The sequence below is a fragment of the Schistocerca serialis genome, chromosome 2 (assembly GCF_023864345.2).
Source record: "Schistocerca serialis cubense isolate TAMUIC-IGC-003099 chromosome 2, iqSchSeri2.2, whole genome shotgun sequence".
Taxonomy (NCBI): Eukaryota; Metazoa; Arthropoda; class Insecta; order Orthoptera; family Acrididae; genus Schistocerca; species Schistocerca serialis.
Genome location: NC_064639.1, coordinates 800,060,409 through 800,074,852, shown reverse-complemented (window position 1 = coordinate 800,074,852; position 14,444 = coordinate 800,060,409). Strand labels below are relative to the sequence as shown.

The window sequence follows — 14,444 nt, the reverse complement described above, 5'->3', positions numbered from 1 at the left end:
TAAGAAGGAATTAGAAGGGGAAATAAATGTCTTGAGGGAAACAGTTAATACTGTGGCAGCAGGGAATGGAAATTTATTGTTGGGATATCCTCTGGGGCATGGATTTCGGTCAAAACCTTTTAATGGGGAGAATAAATACCATGCAGTTGACTTTCTAGCTGCATGTAAGGATAACTTTGTGACAGGGATGAGTGAACAGGCAAAAATCAAATATGATGAGAGACAGTTGGAAGGGGGAGCTCAAACATGGGCAAACCAAAATGATGATAAATTTTGTGATTTTAAAACCTTCGAAAACCTGTTCTTGAACAAATACTGGGGCCAAGCAAAACAATAAAGATTGCAAAACGATTTTTTGAATGGATCCAGTTACAAGAGTGGAAAGGAAAGTATGAGAGAGTTCTGTGTTAGAGAACTGAATAAATTAAATCATCTGGATAGGCCACTGGGCGTATGAACAGAAATATCTACACTAAAGAGAAGATTACCAGAGCATTTGCAATGGGATTTGATTCACAGTGCAACAGATTCAGTGGAAGAATTTCTTAATTTTGTGGATAATATGGACAGGGCATTGTGTTACAGACCTAAATACATGGAACATAGGGAGAGTGGAAGGTATCGTGAAAGGGGAAACAGTATTAATTATGAATACAGTAATAACCATAACAGGTGGAGAGAAGATAGAAGTGATCAGAATAATCAGGATAGAGATTGGAGAAGCAAGCCACAAAGGTATAACAGAAATTTTGGAGGGAGAAGAGACAATTTTGATCAGATGAGGAGTGATAGAGAAGGTATGAGAGTAGGAATGCCGAATGCAAATGGACAGAGTAGGCAATCAAAAAACTAATTGATGCCTCACTTAAGGTCCGCAGGGGGGCTGGTAATTATGTGAACAGGGCCAGACAAGGACATGATGGGATAAATAATAAAGTCAGCAAGGAAAATAGGGAAATTGGGATATGTCATATGGATGCTGTCTTAGGAAATGAAAATCTATGGGGGGGGGGGGGGGGGGGTTTAACAATTATAGAAATACAGATAAAAGGTATAAGAGGAAAAAAGGGAACAAGGCTAATATCAGCAATGAACAGTGTGAGTTTTACATTGATGACATGTTTAAAAGGGAAGAGAAATTACAAGCAGAGGAGGACAATATTAGTTCGTGTGCAGCAAAATTCATTGAAAGATCAGAGACAGAGGTAGTTTCATCAAAAGGAGGAACAGAAGTGGATATGGAATTAAGGGGCAATGTTCACAGTAATAATGGGTGTGATGAATGGGTAGAGATGTCTATTGGAAATAGTATGGAGAATTGTGGAAAAGGTGAGGAGAGGGTTATTCAGTGTGATGTAAAGGCTAATATGAGTGGTGTATTTGACAATGTGGAAAATGCTGGTAAATTACCTACTGATAAGGTTACTGTGCTTGTGGGTGCAGGTGTTAACTGTGGTAGTGATAATGACTTCAGTGTGGGTATGGAAATGCGTAATGATATGGAGAATGTTGCTGTAGGTTGTCCAGAAGATAAAATTGAAACCTATGTTTTCTTAACTGATGATGCAAGCCTCAAAGATGTTAATTGTGGGTGGTTAGGAAAGGAGGAGGCTGATTATGATTTGAGTGATTGGGTGTCCTATGCAAAATTACATAAAGCTTTGATGCCTGAAGAATGGGGTAAAATAAAATTTAAAATTGCCAGAAAAATGGAAGAATTAAGTGAAGAAGAGAATGTTGAGTTTGCTATTAAGGATCTGTTTGAAGGGGATACTGATGTATGTTTTGGAGAAAGACCTAAAGATATTTGCATTATGCAAGAGGAAAGCAGGAGTGAAGTAGAAAGAGATTTATTACAGGAATCAGGGCTGAACAGAGTAGAAATAGAGGTGATACAGCCAATAATTGATATCAGTGTGGGAGGAGTTACAGATATAGCATTATTAGACTCTGGCTCAAGTTTATCTGCAATCTCTGAATCTTTCTGGCAGCAAATTAAAGGTTTAGGATTAATAGAATTACCAGTTACAGGAGTCAAAATTAAGACAGCAACTGGGACATGTAGCAAGCCCATCAGCAGGGAAGTATTACTGGAATTTAATAGTAATGAGTATTGTTTTGATATTAGTTGCTTTGTAGTGAAGGGTTTGGCATTGAATGTAATTTTGGGTATGGACTTCTTGTACAAGTATGACTGTAGCATTTTTGTAAAGGACAGAGTGGTAGAATTTGATGCTGGTGGAAATAGACGAAGAATAAAATTTAAAGGGGAATTAAAAGGTGAGACAATTACTCATTTACAAAGGATAGAAGCCTTGTTGAGTCATACGGGAACTGAAACCTGCTGTACATATAGTCTACTTCTGTATAAATGTGTGGAGAATATAGGAGGGAGGAAATCTGCAAATAGTTTGTTAAAGAAAAATAGTTGAGATTTTATTAAAATTTCTAATGTATCTGTGGCACCTGGAATTGATACTGGTGCGTGGGGGTAGGATTGTTGCTGGAACAGTCATGTAGGGCAATCACTAAATATGCAAATTGTAGAGGCATATGGGAAATAATTAACTTGCTTATTATAAGATGTTCATGAGGAAAGTGAGGGAAAGAACACTAATGGCTAAGTGGATGCTAGTAAAAGTTTATGACCTTGGTGAGTTTGTTTGCCATTTATGATTGAATCTAGGTAGCCATGGAGATGTCATAAAAGAATGGGTTTCAAGATATTGCCAAATATTATGTGAAAATTTATATAGGAATTTAAAAAAAATTGAGTGTATTTATGTACAGTGATATAGCTGTATGGATACTTAAAAAAAAATAAGAATCTGCATCTGGGAATAAATTCTCTTGGTGCAAGGGGGTAGAAGTGTCGGAGCTCCTGATCTGGGAACATTTGAAGGGTGAAATAGAATATATTTAACTATGCCATGTTTGTGTTTGATTTTTGTGCATGTTCGTCATGTGTACAAACCTCAATAAGAACTGATCAGTGAAAACAGGATGTTCTGGGGAGGATTTGGATAGCCTGATTCCTGGGAAATGTGGGTCTGCATGTCTAGGCAAGATTCATGAGGATTTGGTTAAATTTTGATAGGGTGGCTTGGCTAACGAGAGGAAGCACAGTGCTGCTGGCTGACAAGTTTGGAAAGACTGTATTCCAATGCGTAAACCTGTGAACACAAGGATCTGGTTACAACAACTTTGTTCAACTTACAGAAACAACTGTATAAAAAGTGGAAGTGTTAATGTGCAGTGAGTGTGCAACCTACATATAGACTAACATGGGCATTTATTTTGCCTGCCCAATCAGACTCAGTAGGAGACTATCTAATTGTATATTTGAGTTGGATACATTGTTGGATTATGTATGTATGTTTTCTAATGACAGTACTTCCACTGATTAACTCACCACTATAACACTGTTCTACATGTTTTGGTGCCATTATAGTTATAATTAAAATGTTTAATATATAAAGTAATATGGGTTCACTCCATTTGGTGCTACTTCATGTTGCCGTTACTAAGGTAATGTCTCCATGAAGTGGGGGTATGTAAGGTAACAGGGGATAATATGGAACTCTTTCAAGTATGTAAGGTAACAGGGGATAATATGGCACTCTTTCAAGTAATTTAAAATTTAAAGTACAGCAGCAGAGATAATATGCTGGGCAAAATAGACCGGAAAATACTTGTTTTGTGTTTTGATGGCCGTTGTAGTTCCGTTGGATAGTGTTTTGGTTTTCTTTTAATTGCAACGAATTATATAAGTGTGGTGATAATTTGTAAAATTATATAATGTATTTAGATTTAAGTATTTAAATATTATAAAATATTGCAAACGAATTGTGGCCATGTTTAGCGATTATTTTGACTACTGTGGTGTCATGTGACCCGACTCAGGACTGTGGATATGAGCGGGAAAATCGTGGTCTTTTGTCGTTGGCCGTTGTGGTGGTGAGTTTGGAGCGGCAAAGTGCCGCGAGTGCAAGCATGGACGCCAGGGTATGCGAAGGAACAAAGTTAAAGTGTGTGAGTGTGAGACAAACAGTGTACGAATTGCACCTATTATTATTTGTGAATTTAAAAATGCATGGCCACAACGTTAAAGTGTTTCTTTTGAATAAATAAGTTTCAATCTGAACGTGTATAGTTCAATTCACTGCTCTTCAAAAGCCAGCCAATATCAGAGTCAATAATAGGGGCGCAAATGCAACCGTTTACTACCAACCCCCTTTACAGATGAGCCACGTGAAAAATAGGTAGTAAACGAGCCCGAGTTCACTTGCACCACGAAGACAGATACTTTGGAAGACGGACTTTAAGTAAAATCTTAAACATTTTTGCAGTCTTTTCATTTTGCCTGACTGCAAATCAACATGTCCTCTATGTGGTGAGTAGAAATCTATCATTTCCATATTGCTGTTAAGGTGGGCAATTGTTTGTTATGAAAAATACACAGTTTACAAAGTTCTGCCTCACACACATTGCCTATCAAGCCATTATACAGATATTCATTCACAATGATTAAATATTTATGTCAAAAAACTCCATTTAGGATCCCCAATAATTTTTATAATTCTGACCTCAAATGATTGAGGCATCCTGTATAACTGATATTGATAATGTTAAAGTCAAATAACATCAAGTTTCCCATCTGTTCTATACAAAAAAGGGTAATGTTTTATTTTCAAACTCAAATTGTGATTGTGAATTGTGGTTTAGTCTCATAATGTACATAATCTGAATCATTTGAGTCAGATGCAACTGTGGAAGCAATGCATATAATTTCACGTGGTATATAGATAGCATAAAATTATTGTTCAAATGATTCTCCTCAAATAATTTTTGTTTGCTGTGTAGGAAGATTATAATTTTATAAATGCATATTGATGGAACAGTTCAGATGTGTAGTTTCCAAAATAATGGGCAACAAGGCTCTCTTTGTTGTGCACTACACATGTATCTGACAATTTTCTTTTGCATTTTCAGTATTCAAGATACACTACTTAAACTTCCCCAGGAAATTATACCATATCAAATAACAAATTCAAAATAACTATGATAAGCAATTTTTTATGTACTCAAGTCAGTGGAATTTGCTAGTATTTGCACTGCAAATGCAAAACTGCATAGTTTATTTGATAGGAAGTCAATATGTGTATTCCAGCTTAAGTTCTTGTCCACATTTTGTCCTAGGAAATTGACCGTGTCAAATTCTTCCATAAGCTGATAGTTATGTTGGAGTTATGTTGGTTTTGAAATGTAGCATATGGGTTTTTGCAATGGTCAGTTTCAACCCATTTAATTGGAACCAGTCATCTACGGTATCGATTGTGCTTACAATGGAGCTTGGAATTTTTTCTGTATCATCATCTTCAATTAAAACAGAACTACCATCTGAAAACAAAACTGATGGGGAATTTATATTTATGTGTAAGTCATTTACGTACAATAGGAACAGGATGCCCCCAAAATGGAGCCTTGAGGCACCTTGTGATTCTGTATTCTATTTAGAATAATAATTCACTGCATCTGAAGTGATAATTGTCCCTTGTTTTCTGTTGTGTAAGTATGTGTTATTACTTGTCAATCAGTTTTGTACTGAACACTGCTGCTTGCCATGTAGCTAACAGGAGCTTTCAACTCTTGAATTTTATTAACTGGATACCTTGTAGGAGTGGTTTAATGAACTAAGTTTTCAATTTTCCCTGATTTCTTGTTTTATGTTAATTAGAAGCTTAGTGAATAAATCTGCATCCATATCGATTTAAGGATAAGAAATGAGAGTGTGTGCCTCAAAAAACTTGAGAATCTCTCAACGTGTTTTTCATACAGTATGCCTTATGAGCCTCTCAAGAAAGTAAGCATGCTTCTGACATCATAATTCTGCAGCACTCAAGAGTCTGAGGGCAATAACAGGATAAGATGAGCTGCAGAATGTTCCAGTAGGGCATCATAAATGACACGTGGCCTTCAATTCACAGTAAACAGCATCTACATCAACATCTGTACTTTGCAAACCACTGTGAGGTGCATGGCAGAGGGTACATCCCACTGTACCAGTTATTAGGGTTTTTTCCCATTCCAGTCACATGTGGAGTGAGGGAAGAATGATTGTGTTGAATACCTCTATGTACACAGTAATTATTCTAATTGTATCCTCACAATCCCTATCTGAGTGATACATAGGGGTTGTTGTATATCCCTACAATAATAATAATTAAAAGCCGGTTCTTGAAACTTTGTTAACAGATTTTCTCAGGATAGTTTACATCTGTCTTCAAGAGCCTGTCAGTTCAGTTCCTTCAGTATCTCTGTGACACTCTCCCATGTATTAAATGACCTTATGACCATTCATATTGGCGTCTTCTGTGTATGTTCAATATCACCCATTAATCCTATCTGGTATGGGTTCCGCACAGTTCAGCAATATTCTAGGGTGGGTCGCACAAGTGATCTCCTTTATAGATTGACTGCACTTCCCTGTATTCTACCAATAAGTATTTCATCTGCTTTACTAATTACTGAACCTATGAGACCATTCCATTTCAAATCCCTACAAAGTATTACACAGAGGTATTTGTATGAATTGGCTGATTCCAATAGCAACTCATTGATATTAGAGTCATAGGATACTACATTTTTTGAAGTGTACAATTTTACATTGCTAAAAATTTAGAGCAAGTTGCCAATCTCTGCACTACTTTGAAATCTTATCAAGATCTGACTGAACATTTATGCAGCTTCTCTCAGAAAGTACTTCATTACACATAGATGCATCATCTGCAAAATGACTAATGTTACTATTAATACAGTCTGAAAGGTAATTAATATACATCATGAACAACAAGGGTCCCAACACACTTCCCTGGGACAAACCCAAAGTTACTTCTACATCTGACAATGACTCTCCATCCAAGATAACATACAGTGTCCTCCCTACCAAAAAGTCCTCAATCCAGCCACAAATTTCATTTGATATCCCATACGATTGCACATTTGACAATAAACATAGGTGTGGTATTGAGTCAAATGCTTTCCAGAAATCAAGAAACATTGCATCTACCTGGTTGCCTTGATGCAAAGCTTTTAGTTTGTCATGTAGGAAAGATGGGAGTTGGGTTCGGGTTTCACACGATCGATGTTTCCAAAATCCATGCTGGTTGGCATTGAGGAGGTCATTCTGTTCAAGATACCTCATTATGTTTGAGCTCAGAATATGTTCTAAGATTCTACAACAAATCAATGTCAAGGATATTGGATGGTAGTTTTGTGGATCACTTATAATACCTTTCTTGCAATGGATGTGACCTGTGCCTTTTTGCAAGAACTGGGCATGGTTTTTTGTTTGAGGGATCTACAACAGAGTATAATTAGAAGAGGGGATAACTCAGCCACAAATTCAGTATAGAATCTGATAGGTATTCCATTGGGCCCTGGAGCTTTGTTCAGTTTTAACGATTTCAGCTGTTTTTGAACATTACTGACACTAATACTTATTTTATTCATCTTTTCAGTGATACAAGGATTGAATAATGGCAATTCTCATGTGTTTTGCTTGGTAAAGGAACATTTGAAAATGGGTTTAAGCATTTCAGTACTTGCTTTGTTACCCTCAATTTCAGTCCCTGCCTCTTTCACCAGGGACTGGACACAAACTTTGGTGCCACTAACAGCTTTTACATAGAACCATAATTTATTTGGATTTTGTGAAATGTCATTTGATAATATTCTGCTATGGTCATTGAAGGCATCAGGCATTCCTCTCTTGACAGGCAAATGCGTTTCATTCAGCATCTCTCTATCTATAGCTGTACACTTTGTTTTACATATATTATACTGTAATCTCTGTTTCTTTAATAGTTTCTTTACAGTAACTGTGTACCATGGATGCTCCCTCCCACTATGAACTGTTCTAATGGATACATATCTATCCAGTGTGTGGTCAACTATTCTTTTCAACTTGAGCTACAGAGTTCCTTACTTGCTCCTGACCTGTGCTGAAAGTTTCAGGTTCATCAATGAGATATGACACTACTGATTTTTTATTTAGTTTCTGAACACATATATCTTTCTGCTTGTTTTAGTTGCCCTTTGTACTTTGGTAATCATTGTTGGAACAACCAAATCATGGTCACTGATACGGTTTTGATGTGTACATCCTCAAAGAGGTCAGGTCTATTTGTTGCCACTAGATCCAATATACTTGTATTTCCATCATGAGTGGGGTTCCAAACTATCTGTTTTAGGTAGTTTTCAGAGAAGGCGTTTAGTAAAATTTTGCAGGATGTCATATCACACCCTCCACTAACAAAACTGTAATTTTCCCATTTAATTTTTGGATGATTAAAGTCTCCACAAATGATTACAGTATGATTGGGAAACTTACACACAAGTCAACTGAAGTTTCCTCTAAAGTTTTTGATTATATCAGGAGATGAGTCTGGTGGGCAATAGAAGAATCCAGTTATCATTTTATGCCCACCCCTGATACTGAGGCTTGCCCAAACAATCTCACATGTAGCTTCTGCTTCTGTTTTGGTGGATTTGAGTTACATGTTTACTGTGGCAAATGTACCACCTCCATTTCCTATTCGACTATCCTTCAGATATACGCTGAAATTTTCCTCAAAAATCTCACTGCTATTAATTTCAGGTTTCAACCAACTTTCTATAACCAGTATCTACATCTACATCTACATTTATACTCTGCAAGCCACCCAACGGTGTGTGGCGGAGGGCACTTTACGTGCCACTGTCATTACCTCCCTTTCTTGTTCCAGTCGGACATGGTTCATGGGAAGAACGACTGCCGGAAAGCCTCCATGCACGCTCAAATCTCTCTAATTTTACATTTGTGATCTCCTCGGGAGGTATAAGTAGGGGGAAGCAATATATTCGATACCTCATCCAGAAATGCACCCTCTCGAAACCTGGACAGCAAGCTACACTGTGATGCAGAGCACCTCTCCTGCAGAGTCTGCCACTTGAGTTTGCTAAGCATATCCGTAACGTTATCACGCTTACCAAATAACCCTGTGATGAAACGTGCCGCTCTTCTTTGGATCATACCCGACCTGGTATGGACCCCACACTGATGAGGAATACTCAAGTATAGGTCGAACGAGTGTTTTGAAAGCCACCTCCTTTGTTGATGGACAACATTTTCTAAGGACTCTCCCAATGAATCTCCACCTGGCACCCGCCTTACCAACAATTAATTTTATATGATAATTCCACTTCAAATCATTCCATACGCATACTCCCAGATATTTTACAGAAGTAACTGCTACCAGTGTTTGTTCTGCTATAATATAATCATACAATTAAGGGACCCTTCTTTCTATGTATTCACAATACATTACATTTGTCTATGTTAAGGGTCAGTTGCCACTCCCTGCAACAAGTGCCTATCCACTGCAGATCTTCCTGCATTTTGCTGCAATTTTCTAATGCTGCAATTTCTCTGTATACTACAGCATCATCCACGAAAAGCCGCATGGAACTTCCGACACTATCTACTAGGTCATTTATATATATTGTGAAAAGCAATGGTCCCCTAACACTCCCCTGTGGCATGCCAGAGGTTACTTTAACATCTGTAGATGTCTCTCCATTGAGAACAACGTGCTGTGTTCTCCAGAATGAGATTTTCACTCTGCAGCGGAGTGTGCGCTGATATCAAACTTCCTGGCAGATTAAAACTGTGTGCCGGACCGAGACTCGAACTCGGAACCTTTGCCTTTCGCGGGCAAGTGCTCTACCAAGTGAGCTACCCAAGCAGCTTTACTTCTGCCAGTACCTCATCTCCTATCTTCCAAACTTTACAGAAGCTCTCCTGTGAAACTTGCAGAACTAGCACTCATGAAAGAAAGGATATTGCGGAGACATGGCTTAGCCACAGCCTGGGGGATGTTTCCAGAATGAGATTTTCACTCTGCTTTGGCGACAATGATGCAAATTTTGAGCTTCATTGAAACTCCATCTGCAAGGCTGGACTTCTCAACCTTCTGTGCAAGTTACTGGAATGACCCAAGAGTCACCTCGCAGACCAGACGACAGGCATAATTTGTCCCAACATGTGCCACAATCTGCAGCTGCTTGCACCTTGTACCCTCATTAGCTGCCAGAATAGCCTCTTCAACATGTTGAATGAAGCCCCCGTGCATACACAGAGTGCACCTGGTGTCATTTCCTGTCCCTTGGTGACATTTCCCTAAGGGATATCATCATTCACCATACGTTTGAACTGCCGACAGTCAATAGACCCCCACCCTTTTGCAGTTGCTTTCTCCTGACACCAGACAAAACAGATTTCCCAAAACAGGTGAAGTCAGTTCCACTGGCTCAATTTCAGTTTCAGTCAAAGACAGTACCTCCAACTTGTTGGTTAGAGGGGTCAGTGCAACACCCAGAGTCTTCCCTGATCCCTGTTCATCCTGTACAGGATGCCTAGATCTACCATTGACATACCACTAACGGTCAAGTGGACTGGTAATGATAGGTTCAGTACTTCCTGCAGAGGAAACAGGATCCACAGGCGAGGATAGTGTACCTGAGGTTCTTCTGGTACTGCTATAACAGCAGCTGCCAATAGTTTGTTGAAAGTAGTCAGGACAATTTCCAGTTGCTTATGAACATCAAACAACTTATCCCATTTTTCTTTGTAGTAGCCTTGAGTAATTACTTTCTCTGTTCTATCTTCATATACATTACATGTAAAATGTAGTAGAACACATAGATAATTCAGTTTTGCAACTTGTTTAGAAGATGAATAATTGTGTTAACAGGAACATGTACCATGACTTTAGAAGCTGTAGAATTTCTTTTACATATGAAACATTATATTAAATGAAATTAAACTTAAATCAATCATAATTTTAGAAGTGTTACAAGTACTCAGACACAAAGAGTATTCTTTTTTTCTTTCAAAAATCCTTAATTAAATTCTCATGTACACTGAAACTTAAAAGGAACTGTTGTGGCATGAAGGCAATTTGATGCTGAAAGTTGTGTGTCAATGAATTACTGTGGCTGAACCAACATAATGAGCAGGCTAAATTGTAAATATATGTATTTTTTCTGCATTAAGTATTATTTAATTCTGTCAATTTTGTTGTCTTCACTACTCGTAAGTAGCTTCTTTATATGGCTTTTATTTGTAATATGACTGTTGCAATACGAGAAAAGGAAAGTTGCTACTCACCATATAGCGAAGATGCTGAGCCACAATAGGCACAATAAAAATCACGAAAGTGCAACTTACACACACATCTGCAGTCTCAGAGAGCTGAAACTACACTGCGAGCAGCAGCAGCACCAGTGCATGATGGGAGTGGCGACTGGGTGGGGGTAAGGAGGAGGCTGGGGTGGGGAGGGGTAGGAGTAGTATTGTGGGAGTGGTGGAGAGTGAAGTGTTGCAGTTTAGACGTAGGGTAAGAGAGAAGGTGCGGAAGGGGGAGAGGGTAAGTAGCGGAAAGGAGAGAAATAAAAATAAAAATAAAAGAAATTAAAAGACTGGGTGTGGCGGTGAAATGACGGCTGTGTAGTGCTGGAATGGGAACAGGGAGGGGACTGGATGGTCAAGGACAGTGACTAATGAAGGTTGAGGCCAGGAGGGTTATGGGAATGTAGGATGTATTGCAGGGAAATTTCCCACTTGCGCAATTCAGAAAAGCTGGTGTTGGTGGGAAGGATCCATATGGCACAGGCTTTGAAGCAGTCATTGAGATGAGGGGTATCATGTTCGGCAGCGTGTTCAGCTACAGGGTGGTCCACTTGTTTTTTGGCCACCGTTTGTCGGTGGCCATTCATGCGGACAGACAGCTTGTTGGTTGTCATGCCTACATAGAATGCAGCACAGTGGTTGAAGCTTAGCTTGTAGATCACATGACTTATGTTATGTTATGTCTTATGTTATGTCTTATTGGTTTCAACCATACTATTCTCTGCCACTCTCGGGGAAAGTTGTTGTTACAAAGAACTCTACAATAAATAATAATAGCTACTTTCTCTTACAATGTTTGTTTATACTGTTTATGAGTGACAAATAAATTTAGAAGAGTGAATAATAACACAACTCCTGTGAACCTGAACAACACGGACATTTTCAAAAGTCCATAAAAATATTTTGGCACTATTTTTCTTATATAAAAGATAAACTGACCTGTTTTAGTTCTTTTCGAATACTGCGAGTAATGTCAATACTGCGTTTATAAACTGGCTTGATGGCAACAATATTTCCTTTGTAGAGTCCTATTTTTGTGTAAGCACGTTTAGGGCTGGCTTCTGTTTGCTCTCCCATTAATGATTCTGGATCATGGAAGACACTATTGTGGCAAACTCGTATCTGTAACAAGATGATGTGAAACGAATAATATGACATTAACTTTTATTTTTCAGATATGTTAAAGTAACAAACACAGCAGATGCTCAAATTGTTCTCCAGTAACATACAAATAACATAATACCGTATATACTCGAATAATCCGCACACCCCAATTTTGAGGAAGAGGAAAAAAAAAAAAAATTATTTTCTGCTTTAATTTGTTTTATTCACAAAAAATTGTTCCAACGTTATGATGTGTTCAAAAGTATGTATAATAACTACTGGTTTGAAGCAACGCTGCTGAACAGGTTGATACATCATTAAAACGCAACCGATTCAGCGGCGTGCAGTTGGCCAGCTGTCGGGCGGGTGGCCAGCGGCGTGCAGCTGGCCGGTTGGCCTGTTAGACGGGCGGGCAGCCAGGGAACATTATCACCGCCAGCTGGGACTCTACGCGTAGTACAATAGCAAAAAAAGAAATGTGAATTATCTTGTTTAAGATTTTTTAATACGGTATGTGCAATAAAATATTTTAGTCAGTACCGGTACGTTTCCTCTCTTACCACCCTATTCATCACTTTCATCATCATCACTAGTGGGAGAATCATTGTCGTCTTCACCATCTTCCCATAGAGCGTTATCCTCTGTTCCATCCTGTGAATTTAAACCAGTGGTTTTGGAATGGAGTCCCATGCACTTTTCACCCATTCACAAATCTGGGACAAATCCGGCCGTTTGATTTTTCCACTAGGTGTGAACTTATGGTTTTCATCAGCCATCCATTGTGTATATTGCTGTTTAAATGCAGCTTTGAATGGCCAATTTATACACACATCTAGTGGTTATAGGATGGATGTTAGGCCTCCAGGGATAATGACCAAGTCAGTTTTCCATTTTTGTAATTTGTCTTGTACTTCCTTAGTTGTATGTCCACGGAAGTTGTCCAGGACCAACATGTTGCGTAAATTCAGTAACGCACCTGGACGATGTTGCCAAACATGTGTCACCCAGTCAATTATAAGTTCATTGTCCATCCACCTTTTCGGATTTGCTCTTACTAATACCTGTATGCCTTTTACTGATATTTTCGGAATAGTTTTCCTTTTAAATATCATGTAAGGTGGTAGCTTTCGTCCATTGCCAGTTACACACAACATCACTGTACATCTTTGTTTCTCACTTCCGCCAGTTCATATCATGATGCTGGATTCTCCTTTCCTGTTCACTGTGTTGTTGAGCGGCATCTCAAAATAGACTGGTGTTTGATCCGCATTACCAATTTGTGATAATATATAGGACTGTTTAAGGAGCAGATTTATCACATAACTATGAAAATTCACTATTTTCTTCCTCATAATCACCTGGAAGCTGCTGAGCAATAGTAGTTTTCCTCCGGAATCCTAAACCATTTCAGTTGAAAAATCTTAACAGCCAACCCTGGCTAGCTTTGAAACTGGTAATGCCTAGTTCTTTGGCTAAAGACAATGCTTTAAGCTGGCACATTTCACTTGTCACCACACATCTGTATTGTTGCTTCTCATCTACATGATCGCAGAGCCATTTCTTGAGATCCGGATGCTTCGCTTTTTGTCCGTGAAATGCCCGGCGATTACTATTAGATTCTTGAAGCTGCATTTTATTTTTTCGCCAGTCGCGAATACAACTCTCACTCACGTCGTACTTTCTTCCTGCTGCACGGTTTCCAATATTCTTGGCTTCTTCAATAATTTTTCACTTTGTCTTTAGCAGTGTACGAGCGATAACGAGAACTTGAAGACATAATTAACAAGTTTGAAGACGTTAATACTTCACTCCTAACGTGCTACTGATGCGTCACAGATGGAGGCCACAACAATGCAATAGTATAATAGGATGTATTGTTGGAGTCAGAGCAGTACCAACAATGTTTCAAATAACCCGTGCACCCAAGTTTTTCGTCCTAAAATTTGGGAAAAAACATGTGCAGATTATTCGAGTATATACGGTATCTTGTAACAGTTTCTTTAATGAATAAAGTAAGAATTTTAAGCTGACAGTGAAGTTTTCTTGAACCACTCTTCCTGTCATCTGCACTATGTCACAATAGTTAGCACTTCATTGCGTGTATCATATT

The 14,444-nt window shown here is 38.5% G+C and overlaps 1 protein-coding gene across 1 annotated transcript in view; it reads right to left on the bottom strand.

Moving 5' to 3' along the window:
• Nucleotides 1–14,444, bottom strand: part of LOC126456431 (guanylate cyclase 32E-like) — a 566,897-nt gene that overhangs the window by 204,428 nt on the left and 348,025 nt on the right. Inside the window, exon 13 of the mRNA XM_050092180.1 lies at nucleotides 12,170–12,352. Coding sequence (XP_049948137.1) covers nucleotides 12,170–12,352 — 183 coding nt within the window. The remainder of the gene's footprint in view (nucleotides 1–12,169; nucleotides 12,353–14,444) is intronic.